This window comes from Triticum dicoccoides, chromosome 1B (genome assembly GCF_002162155.2).
Source record: "Triticum dicoccoides isolate Atlit2015 ecotype Zavitan chromosome 1B, WEW_v2.0, whole genome shotgun sequence".
NCBI classification, from domain to species: Eukaryota; Viridiplantae; Streptophyta; class Magnoliopsida; order Poales; family Poaceae; genus Triticum; species Triticum dicoccoides.
In genome coordinates, this window is record NC_041381.1 from 661,687,834 (window position 1) to 661,700,853 (window position 13,020).

At 47.5% G+C, this 13,020-nt stretch overlaps 1 protein-coding gene across 1 annotated transcript; it reads right to left on the reverse strand.

The window, feature by feature from the left end:
* Positions 1 to 9,627: 9,627 nt before the first annotated feature.
* LOC119349477 lies at positions 9,628 to 12,709 on the reverse strand. Its single transcript, XM_037617516.1, has one exon. The coding sequence runs from the start codon at positions 12,610 to 12,612 to the stop codon at positions 9,913 to 9,915; it is 2,700 nt and encodes an 899-aa protein (XP_037473413.1). The 5' UTR covers positions 12,613 to 12,709; the 3' UTR covers positions 9,628 to 9,912.
* Between the last annotated feature and the right edge of the window lie 311 nt (positions 12,710 to 13,020).

Below are 13,020 nucleotides of genomic sequence, written 5' to 3' on the forward strand. Positions count from 1 at the left end.
CCCAAATATCTCTGTTCAGAGCAAGATTCCTCCAGTTGAGCCCTTGGTTGTGCCTTTGAAAAATCACATGAGCATCCCCATACGGGTGAGGACTTTGCAGAACCGGAGCATCTCTGTCAAAGGGAGAGTTGAAACGGACGTATGATTGGCCAAACGGGCAGGCGCAAATCTCAGCATAGGTCAGATGCTTCTCTTGCAGAATGAAATCTGCTAAAACTTGCCTAACATTGGGGAAGAAGACCTGTTGATTGGGCATTGGAACCATGGTAGCAATCACCCACTCTTCATGCCTGGGAGCGGCAGCCGACGTGATGACTCGGATTCTTGCAGGTCTTCCCTCAACCTGAATGGCTTGGTGGTGCGGAGGAAGGAACGGACTAGGATCGAAAGGGAAGTTCGCCATGGATGGGTTGAAGAGCTCTCCTCTGCTGACTGCTTGTTGCAGAAAGAGATTGGAGGTGAGGGCCGGCGGAGGGGGAGGAGATGGCAAAGCGGGAGCTCGGTCTTGGGTAGAGACTGCGGTGTTTGGTGAAGGATTAACTAGCAATCCTCGGTTTCCTTGAAACTCGAGAGCATTCCTCTGGGAAGACGCGCCAATTGCTCTGTTGTCAGGGGGAGTTGCAGTTGGTGCATATAGAGATGAAGACCGGTGATTTGACGTAACGAGAGGCTGGAATGCCGAGCGACAGCCACTGGCAATATGACCCCACCCCTTACATTTACGGCACCGGATCTTGTTGGTGCAGGCCGGCCTCTCGTCGCCCAAAGAGAGACAACAAACACAGAAGGCCTTGGGCTGGTTTGACAAAGCAATCCTGGTCCCAGTCGATGAAGGATTAGAGGAATTACCTTGGGCCTCAACAGTCACTTGATTTTGTATGGGCGCATTTCCTGCTTCGGAGGAGCCATTAAACGCAGGGAATTGAAGTCTATTGAAGACCGAAGAAACTGCCACCGTTGATGGAGCCAACGCTGACGTAGCCTGCGATCTTCGAATTTGGGAATTGTTGTTCCTGATCGGAACGATGAATCTGGGCGCACACACAGCATCAGCATATGAATTTTGTCCTTGGGATCTGGAAACTTGAGTCCATCCATCATCCCTCTCCGGATCAGAAATAGGTCGATGTTTAGGCCCATTTGTTCCCCATAGCAGAAAACCCATGTTGAATTCCGGGAGAGAGATATTCCCTCCATTGTACTCCCTCCGTTCCTAAATATTTGTCTTTCCAGACATTTCAAATGGATTACCACATACGGATGTATGTAGACATATTTTAGAGTGTAGATTCACTCATTTTGCTCCGTATGTAGTCACTTGTTGATCTAGAAAGACAAATATTTAGGAACGGAGGGAGTAGATCGCAAAACCAACATCCAGAGAGGAAACTGAGAACTTGAACAAGCCATCTTGAAGCTTACGAACCTTGAAAAGCGAAGCACGCCCCCCAAAACATGAGAGCAGGATCGTACCAACGGACTCCTCCGTAAGTCTGATCTAAGATCGAGTAAATTCCGCTACCGAGAAGAATTCCCTCAATCCGGTGCCCTCAGAGTAGTTGATAGGGAGATGAAGAGAATTCCAGATGCCATCTTCAAACGCATGCCCCTTGTCGAAACGAAGATCAAAGAGAGACTTGTTGACCTACGATGTCGTAGAGGAGCTGGAGACGGAGAGTTTCTTGGTGGCCGCCGCAGTCGGAGCGACCTGCGGCGAGATTGGGTGGCCGCCGCGGCCGGAGCAGCCCACGGTGCGGCTAGGCGGAGGGGCTAGGTGGACTGGGCGCATATATAACAGTAAACTTGTGACCGGTTTATCTAGACGAGATGGTGAACGGCTTTTTTAACACGCTGGAAGCATTCCTGATTCAAGTCGGAACATACTAACTAAGAAAATCTGGTTCTACTTAGCTCGCTTTTCCTCGTCGGGGATGGGATGTCTAGCTCTTTTTTCCATGCTAGTGCATCATCTTGGTGAAGAAATGGAAGATCAATATACTTCACGAGAAAAACTCATGAAATTTATTGTTTTCTTAAAGCTCTTGCAGCCTAATAGACTGGCCTAGCCGAGGACAAGACAAACAAGCTCAGAGCATTCATATTTCGTTTAAAGTTCTCATTGTATCTGACCTACCTGGGGAGAAGTCGACAACAAGTTCATTGTTTGTTTAATGATTACACGGGCTCTTACCTACCCGGGGACCGAGCACGTGACCAGGAAATTCTTAGCTATTGACCAGACGGAAAACTAACGACTTTGTGTCACTATCTTCATGCAAACAAATGACTTCATGCCACTACGAGTCAAGAAACTATGGGTGAGTAGGAAAGGAGTAGACATGCAGATAGGTCTCGGATGCGTACACCACACAGAAAACACAAAAACGCAGGGCTCACAGAAAGAGCAGATACAGATTAATTTCAAGGAATCTCATAATAGAGATCCACCTGGGCTAGCTAGCCCTGGCTGAATAACAGAGTAACAGGGAGGGTAAACCATAAACGGAACGACAGAGGGTGGTGTCCCTTGCTGCTAGACCATGGGAGCCTGACTGGGAGCCTTGTGTGCTGCCGTAGTCGCGGTGATAGGCCGTGTTCTATTCTCTACTGCTGTTTTTGTTTTTCTACTTTCACCTTGCAGTTTGTTCCAGCCAAGTGTTAGGACTGTCTGTACTCCTTCACGCAATGAAAGCAGTGCCTAACTGCATTTCGTCAAAATAAACCGAACGATAGCATAGGAAAATGACACTGAATTAAGCACCCAACCCTGCGAGACCTTGTTAAAGTAGTGATCCAAACGCTCTTATATTTATTTACCGAGGGAGTATCTCTCAGTTTATATGTACACTCCTCTACATTCACTTATCTTACGACGAAGCTATAGAAACTTGCTAAGAGCTAACTGTGAAACCATTTCATATTCACTCAATGGCTTCCTGCCCATGAAGCAGAGGAAGAAGGCACCTCCGAGCCACTGCTGAAAGAACACGAGCGCTGCCACCTACCAAATACACCTCAGATTCCCCTTTTTTGTTTAGGAGAGTTGAATTATTATTTTGCAGCTTTCAAAACAAATAAGTGGAGGGCAGAAATGTATATTACTGAACGCTGAACAAGAAAGCTCCTCATTCCTGAGTTTTCTTGTTAACCGGGAAAATCCCCTTTCCATTACTTAGCATAGTGGAAAAACACAGCCGATCCGAAATAGTTCAGGAAACGGATCCTCGATCCTGACATGTCACTATTATTCATGGGCTGACGTTCCATGATCTGTTTTCTCTCATTCATATGTATCATGCCTACTAAGGCCCTGTTCGGCGACACTCTACTCCTCCAAATTCTCAACTCTGCTCCTCACTTCTCACTTCTTAACTCCATTAGCACATTTCAGAATTTGAAGATACGTTCGGATGTCAACTCCAACTCCTCAAAACAAGTTTCAGAAAATAATGTCCATTCATCACCGGCTGGGGCAGGTGCTACGAGTTGGGTAGAAAAAATAGAGGGGTGCTGAGTGCTGACGTAATGTCTTCAGCTTGCCGCTGCCGGGCGTGTAGAAGGACGAGGACGGCTAGTTGGGAGATGCTCTAACTATTTTACAAATATATTGCTTATTTGATGCTCTCGCAGCTTAATAGGCTGACCTAGCAAAAGACAAACAAGCTCAGAAAGTTCAGCATTTGTTTAAAGTTCTCGGTATCTTTGACCTACCCAAGGGAAAATAGGCACAATATATTCATCATCTGTTTTAAGGTCTCATAGGCTCTCTTACCTACCCAAGGACAAACGAGCTCAGCAGATTCATCATTTGTATAGTTTTTTATTGCCTATAACCTACGCGAGGAGAAACCAGCAAAAAAGTTCATCGTTTGTTTAAGATCTCATATGCTCTTACCCACTCAAGGACCAAGCTCATAACAAAGGAATCCTTAATTATTTGCCTAACGGAGAACCAACGACACTAACTCTTCTGTGTACCCAATTGTTCTATAATAAGGAGCAGGCCTTCCCCAAGCCAAACACGAATAGCTCACTCTTCATCTGATTTCTTTGTACTGGAATTGGTAATTCCTATTTCATGCTTTATTTAGTTGGTATCTGCACACCATGGATTAGAATCTGATAGGTGTAGGCATGGGAGGCACCAGGAGCTATAGATGATCGATGAGTAACAAGAATTGCTACATAACACAACGCCTATGCCTCTCACCCGGACTTCACCACACGGCCCTCACGTCTCCCACTTCTACCCCACCACATCTGAACTATTTTCCACGTGGTCATTGACTGGTGATAAGTGGACCGGCTAGGTGAAAAGTTAATTGAGGTAAAATCTATGTATTCCGGGGTGGCGGCGTGGCACGGGGCATCTGCAACTGGAATGACGGCAGCGGGCGACCAGGCAGCTGCGAGGTGAAGGTTCATTGTGTTGCGTTCGCGTGGCAGCCGTAGTCAAAGGAGATGTATATTTATATTATCTGTGGCAAAAAAAATTGCCGCAAACAAGCGCAAATGTAGGGTAAATATCCATCAGTCTGTCTGTGTGCTTGCTATTGCCCTGAGTTTTTGTCATCTATCACCAAAGCTATCTGTCAAAGAAAATGCAGTTTCAGTTACCGCTCTCAGATGATGCAAAGTACTCCCTCCGCCCCACAATATAAGAGCGTTTTTTAGTAGTGTAAAAAACGCTCTTATATTATGGGACGGAAGGAGTAGATGCATGCGTGGTGCCACGGACGTCGGCATTCTGTATGAAGTTGCTCATGACCATGTGTGTGTCGTGCCTGGCGTCATCGACCGATAGCCAGCGAGCGCGCCCCCAATGACTTTGTTGTTGCGTCTGCGGGCGCAGCCGATCGCCTTGTCATCATGAGAGGTTCCAAGTCTGTCTCTGAAAGAATGCCAAGGTGCAGCAGTGTTCCTGCCATCTTCAGATTTCAAGGATGGAATGTAGTTTTGTTTATAGTTTTGAGATGCCACTGCATGGATTCTCTTTGTATTTTCATCCCATACATTTGCCAATCTTATATCAACTATTTTTCTCTGGTACAACCGGTTCGTTTCAAGCAGTTTACTAGTGTGGCAGGTAAGTGCTTTCCTTTGATCTTCAAGCTACATTGCTCGATTGATTTACTGAACTCAGAAAGGTTCTTGCTCCATCTCTTGATCCATCTTCTGGTGGCCTTATACCTGGCAACAATGTCCTTGGCAGGGTGGTTATACAAGGTGCCATTGTTCGTTCCAGTTAGTTTCATCAATGTCAAGGAAACTTATTGCGGCCACACAGCCATGCAACATGGGTAGAGTAATTGAGATGCCTGTGGTAGTTATTAGTAGTAAAATTTGCAAAGCTTGTTGTTTTTCATGTCTCTTCCTATCACATTTTTTCTCTCGTTTCTGTTTATTTAGTTTTCTTCTCTTTTTGCGCCTGCGTGCTATTTTTCCATGTGTGTATCTAGTTTGCTTTACTTTACTGCGTGTTATTAGTAGTAAAATGTGTCAGTTGATTCTACTCTACTGGAACGAGAAGTAGCACCCAAGGCCGAGTCGGGTGAGCCTCGGCCTAAGATGTGGACGTCATAGACGGTCACGGCGTCGCCAATGAGGGATCAGACGAGAACCTGCCAGAGATAGGGGAGAGAAATCAGGTTGGATGCAATTTCTTAATTAAATGATGAGCCAAATTTATGCCTCCGTTTTGAAAAACAAAAGGTTGGATGCAATCGACTCAAACCATGCTCTGTTCGTTCTAATCCAGAAAACGGTTGAGAAGAGACATACTTGTTCGTTCGTTTTCTGATCCAACGATTTGAATGCAATTGATTGAAATTGGGAAACAATTAAGTCGCCTCAGGTTTAGGCGGTCCTTTTTAATTAGCCGTTGTACATCAGATAATACCAGAATAATTGTGAAAAGTGGTCGTGACAATGTCAGTTTAAACAATTATTCAAAATTTAGACAATGAGAAGGGGAATCTTTTGTGACTTTTCATGAAGTTCAGTCCAGAAAATAATAATCAAGAGGACGTCCTCGAGGAGAAACTTGTGACCGATTTATCTGGCCAAGAGACATGGACGGTCTAATTAACACATTGAGTCGGAAAATAATAGTATCAATTAGGCGAATTTCTACCTCTTTTCTCTTGGCTAATTGCATCATCTTGGTGTAGAGACCGAAGATCAATACTTCTAAATAAACTTATGAAATGTAGTGTTTGTTTAAAGCTCTTGTAGCCTAATAGACTAACCTAGCCGGGGACAGACAAGCTCAGGGCATTGATCTTTTATTTCAAGTTCTCATTATATCCTTTTTTGGCAGGTGAAGTTCTCATTATATCTGACCTACCCGGAGAGAAACAAACACAACAAATCTGGTTCTTACCTACTCAGGGACCCGGCTCATAACCAAGGAATTCTTACCTATTAAAGTGAAGGAAAACCAATGGCTTCATGTCACTACCTCTATCATGCACCAAATTATTTTATATGGAGTGAGCCTTCCCAAAGCCAAAGATGGATAGCTTATTCCTCGTCTTATTTCTCTGTAGTGGAATTATTGATTCCTGTTCCGTGCATTATTTGTTTCATATTTGCATGCTAGGGACTGGAATATTGTAGGTGGGAGCATAGGAGGCACCAGGAACTATCGATGATCAACGGATAATCAAAACAGCAACTCGACATTGCCCTGCTGCATCTTCCTCCTACTCTACCATACTTGCTTTGTCTTAGCCGGTCACTGATGACAAGTGTACTGGATGGATCCACCTAGTGTAGATTCTAATTTTAGATTGGCTGGATCTAAGCAAGTATCTGTTGAATCTTCATTCTTCTCCCCCGCAAAAAAAAAAACACTCTTCTGGAGCCAAAATTTTGTTGCCCAAAATGACCCAAATGTCTGTTTTTTGTCATGGAGGCTATTTTTGGTTATATGTTGGAGATGCTCTTAGTAGATAGCTTAAGACTCAAATCCGGGTGGAGGCGTGGTTTACGTTGGAATCTTTTAAACTGTCGCGACATTATCCAAACATGTGTAGAGCTGAGTAATACTATGACTCTCACATGGACCATTGAGTCAAGGATCTACTACTACGAGTGAGTAGAAAATCGTAGACACACGAACAGGTCTCACATGGTTATTACTACCCCTTCCGTTCACTTTTATAAGTCATTTCAGACAACTGAAAATGGGTTGTTTTATATGTTGTCTAAAATGTTTTCAACGCCTTATAAAAGTGAACATAGAGAGTAGTAAAATTTGCAAAGCTTGTTTTTCATGTCTCTCCTTATACAATTTTTTATCTTTTCTTTTTATTTAGTTTTCTTCTCTTTTTGTGTCTGCGTGTCATTTTTTTCATGTGTGTATCTGGTTTGCTTTGCTTTACTACGTGTTATTTAGTAGTAAAATGTGTCAGTCGGTTCTACTCTGCTGGGAACGAGAAGTAGCACCCAAGGCCGAGTCGGGTGAGCCTCGGCCTAAGATGTGGACGGTCAGGGCGTCGGCAATGAGGGATCGGACGAGAACTTACTGGAGGCGGGGCACGGGAGATAGGGGAGAGAAATCAGGTTGGATGCAATCTCTTAATTAAATGATGAGGCAATGCGGGGGGAGAGGTTGGATACAATCGAATCAAACTGTGCTCTGTTCGTTCTAATCTAGAAAACAGTTGGAGGAAGAAGAAACATATCTGGCAGTTCGTCTTCCGATCCAACGATTTGAATGCAATTGATTGAAATTGGAAACAATAAATTCGCCTCAGATTTAGGCGGTCCTTTTTAATTAGCCGTTGCACATCAGATAATCCCAGAGTAATTGTGAAAGGTGGTCGTGACAGTGCCAGTTCAAACACATTCCTGAAGTCGGAGCTGCAGAGGAGGTGACTCCGCGGTGACGATGACACGAGACGGGTGATCGGTTCCGGTGCCGGCTCGACGCAGGCCCACTGCTTTTCCCCTACATTGCTCGTCGAGAGAGTCGGAGCTGCCTGGTCGTCGGCGCATGTGATGGACTGTTTGGCATCGACCGGCACAAGCCTCGGCGCTTGAGCGATGAGGGCTTCATCGATGGTCGTTGAAGGTGGAGTCGCCCTGGCGGAGGAGTGATGACGATGACACTGGATTGCAATCTCGACGGTGTGTGTGTGTTCTTGTGTGGGTTGCCAGGTCGCCCTGTGTGCCTTGTTTTTGTGGGCATGTTGTGATGGTTTTCGCCTGGTTTTCCGTTAATTAATTGGGCAACTCTTTTCGACCTTTGTTAATGAATCGGGCCCTAAGGGACCGCGTTTCAAAAAAAATGGACAATGAGGAGAAGGAGAATCTTTTGAGATTTTCCCTAAAGTTCAGTCCCCAAAATCATTATAAAATAAACTATGAAATGTAGTGTTTGTTTAAAGCTCTTGTAGCCTACTAGACTTACCTAGCCGAGGACAAACAAGCTCAGGGCATTGATCTTTTGTTTGAAGTTCTAATTGTATCTGACCTACCCGTGGAAAAACAAACACAACAAATTTGGTTCTTAGTTCTTACCTACTTCGGGACCGAGCTCATAACCATGAAATTCTTAGCTACTAAAGTGACAGAAAACCAGTGACTTCATGTCACTACCTCTACCCAAGTCTTTTTATATGAAGTGAGCCTTCCGAAAGCCAAAGATGAATAGCTTATTCCTCGTCATTTCTCTGTGGTGGAATTATTGATTCCTATTCCGTGCATTTTTGTTTCATATTTGTACGCTAGGGACTGGAATATTGTAGGCGTAGGCGTAGGAGGCACCAGGAACTATCGATGATCAGCAGATAACCAAAACAGCAGCTGGACGCAGCCCCGCTGCATCTTCCTCCTACTCTACCATACCAGCCATTACTGCCTGGAACCACCTAGTGCAGATTCTTGATGATGATCAGCCTAACCAAACATCTAAGCAAGTCTCGGTTGAATCTTCATTCTTCTGGTCTTTTTCTTTTTCTTTTGAAGCCTATATATGCCGACTTAGTGAATGTTAAATATAACTTTCGCATTAAATTTATTTGAAAGCTCAACCTTCCCTTTGAAAATCTTTATTCGGTATCGACGTCGAGGAGTAGCGTTAACAAATAGGACAAACTAAAATTAGAATGGTTGTAAGAAAATGCAGGTTCTGCGATCAAGATGGAAATACTATGCATCTGTTTTTATTCTTCTCATTTGCACGCTTTTACGTTGGACTATTCAAAACCGTCGCAATGACATTATCCAAACCAATGCATATGAAGAGCTGAACAGGCGTCTCAGATGGACCAACGAGTCAAGAAACTATGGATGGGTAGGAAAACAGTAGACAGACAGACAGATCAGACAGTTCTCACATGCATACACAAACACACAAAAAATGCAGAGCTCATAGCAAGAACAGGTGCAGATTAATTCCAACGAATTCGCAGGAAATCTACCTGGGCTAGCTAACCCTGACTGAAAACCAGAATAACGGTAAACAATAGACCGAATTATGGCAACAGGAACAGGAATCAACGATTCAAGAAACTACGGATGAGTAGAAAAACACTAGACAGACAGGCAGGGTCTCAGATGCATACGCTACACAGCAAACAAACAAAAACGCAGAGCTCACATAAAGAGCAGATGCAGATAAATTCCAACGAATAGCCCTGACAGAATACCAGAATAACAGGGAAGGTAAACCATAAACCAAACGATAGCATAGGAAAAGGAACTGTGAATCAAGAACCGAACCTCTTGCCTGATCTGGTTTCCTTCTTTCATATACATGCATGTATAAGTTTTTGCCACAAACAAGCGCCAATGTGGGGTAAATATTCATCCATCAGGAAACAGAAAAAACTATCTCTCAGACCATATGTAAACCCCCTCCTCTACTTCCACTTATCTCGCGATGAATAAAGCTGTAGGAACTTGCTAAGAGCTGACCGTGGAAACCATTTCGTATTCGCTCGACGGCTTCCGTCTCTTGGAGCAGAGGAAGAAGGCGCCCCCAAGCCACTGCTGAAAGAAGAGGAGCGTGGCCAGCAGGACCACCCCACAAGGTATGACGATGTCCCACGCGAGGCTGAAGAGGTCGTCGCGAGAGCTTGCGTAGATGTAGGATGGCCTCATGCTGCGCACAAAGTGATGGGTCCTGTATGCATCGTATGCATGAGGCAGCGCACGCAGCATGGTGCCCCCAATGTAAAACACAGGGGAAAGCGCTCTGACTTTAGAAGCTGAGAACACATTCAGGATGACCTGGGGGAGCAGGAACCCATCGAGCAATAAGCCCCCGTAAGGGACAATGTCCTCCCAGAATGTATGTCGTGACGGCATGAGGCGAGCAATTTGCCTCATCATCCTTCTGCTATGGTTGGTTCTCATGTGCACAATCGCTGTTATAACTCCACCTATGATGTACAGCGGCAAGCACACCCAGAGCACTTTCCTCTCTGCAGCCCATGCCTCGTGTTTGCTTCCATCCACAGAAGACCGTGCAGACCATGCCAACTGAAGAAGGCGCAGCTGCAGCAGAAACGTCGCCATTGTGATGATTCGCACCATGACCTCATTCACCTCAAGCCAACCACCACCGGAGAAGGGAACAGTCTGTTTGTTGCTGTGCTTGAAAAGAGCCTCAAAGTTGAGCACAAGAGGGGTCATGTAACCCAGAGCGAGCACGACAAGCATAGTGATTGACATAGCAGGGAGCACTTCAGGGACCTTCTTGACATGGAACAGCTGCACAGCAATGAAGGCACACGACAGAGTCATTGAGACGAGGGCCATGGTGCTTTCCAAGTCCATTCGCCATATTGATTCTTCCACTTGGCCTATGTACATCCCATATGAATCAATGTCCAGCGTTTCAAAGAAAAGAGGGTCGGTCTTGCCCCTCAAGCTTATAATTTTCCCCTGGACATGTTGTGCTGCTTTCGCATCCAGACTAGCAAAGTGAGCCGTTATCAGAATCTTACAGTCTGAGGAGGAGACATTAACCCGTCGACATGCAATCAGGCACAAGGAGCCTGTCTCGGTGTCATAAACACCTTCCGCCGAGATCTGTTGCCGCTGAAATGTTGCTTGTGACCAACGCCCGACATAGCGGATATTGTAGCTGACATTAAGTAACCTCTGCTTCGTCTCCAGCACTGCAGGGCGAGTGGAAAGGTCTGTGAGCACAAAAGAGCTCCCATCAGACAACATGGACCCGATTGTAATCGGCGATGCGTACCCAGAACCACCCCATTTCTGCAAGTTGAACCGGAACGCCAAGTCTAGATACGAATTTCTATCTGGGAACTTGCCCTTCCTCTTCTTGTTCAGGCCATACTGCTTGTAATACTTGGTTGCCTCATCAACCTTAGTGTAGTTGTACTTCAAACCCCCAAAGTTACCCCTAACCGCAGTTGAATATCCGGCAATGCCCTGGTCCCTTTTCAGGCTGGCGTTCCAGACCAACCCTGCAGAAAAGCTCCGTTCCTGGATCGACCACACTCCCGGGAACCAGAAGGTCATCCCAATCCCGCACTCACCGACCGCCAATTCCGCACGGGATGATCCTGAGTTTACCACATGGCATCCTTTCAAGCATAACCTGTTGGAATTGTGATCCCAGAAGCCCTCTGCCACAATCGCCTTCTCGGTGACCATGAAGTAATACCTGGAATAATCTGACATGTTGGAGAAGGCCACATAGACACGCACAGCGCCGTCGGCCGCGCAGTGCACCCTGTTGACGAACATGTGCGTCTGGTTGATCCCCAGCGAGGAGGCGGCCGCCTCGCCGCCGTTGCCGTAGTCCAGCCTAAACCCCGGCCTTAGCAGCGACCTGAGGCCGGGGCAGGTGAAGTTCCTCCCGCCGAACAGCTGGCGGACGTCGCGGCCGTCGGCGGGCGGGCGAGGGCAGGACGCGCTCTCGGCGTAGGCGTACCCCTCCTCCGCGTAGGCGAGGAGCGAGACGGGCTCGAACGCCACGCCGGGGCCGGGGCCGGTGCTCTCGAGGCGGCCGGTGACGAAGGGGCTGGAGAGGTTGGCGGGGCGGGGGAAGCGGAGGCGGAGCACGGCGGCGAGGAGCGCGACGGGGCGGCCGTCGGCGGCGCGGCCGGAGCCCGAGCCGACCATGCAGAGGCCCCCGGAGGCGGAGGAGTAGTAGCCGTGGAGGTCGAAGACGAGGGAGCCGCGGCGGCCGACGAAGCGCGGGAGGCGCGGGCGGAGGCGGTGCTGCTGGCCGTCGTACTCGAAGAGGCGGCGGTTGCGGCCTGTAGGCCAGATGCCGTTGCGGTTGCCGCGGCCGCCGCCGCCGGAGAAGGAGAGCGTGGCGGCGACGCGGAGGACGGAGGCGTCGGCGGTGGGGAGGACGGAGGTGGGGAGCAGCGCGAAGGAGCGCGGGAGGCGGGAGGCGCCGTCCGGGCCGAAGAGGAGGTCCCCGCCGCCGGAGAAGTAGCCGGTGGAGAGCTGGAGCGCGGGGGCGGGGGCGGCGGAGGGGGAGGCGAGGCCGGCCCCCGCGGGGAGGTCCGGCACGGCGGGCGGGGCCGGGCAGTGGGCGGAGTAGGACGGGGGCGCGGGCGCGGAGGAGGTCCCGGCGGCCCGGATCAGGAGCAGGAGGAGGAGGAGGAGCGGCGGCGCCATTGGTGAGGCGCGGAGGTGGGGATTGAGATCTCCTTCCCCTCTCCGCTTGGTGTAGATGGAAGTGGAGAGGAGACGACTCACCGGGAGGGACAGGGGATTGACTCTCTGTGATGTGGGGTTTAAGCCACCCCGGTGGTGGTAGATGGGGAATTTTACCTCACTTTTATGTTAGTATTTCTTTACCTTTTTATATTTTTGTCAAAATGCTCGCGTCGTTTTAAAAATGCGACCCGTATAAGTTTTGTCTCAAGTCAATGTTTTCTGAATTTGACCAAATTTGGGAAAAGGTTATATTGACTTGTCTGACAATGAGTCGATGTCGGTGGAAACATCATGGTGTTATTACAGGTGTCGTTGTGTTTCTTGATAAACTTGCTCAAACTTAAAGGAAATAGGTTTGACTTGGGA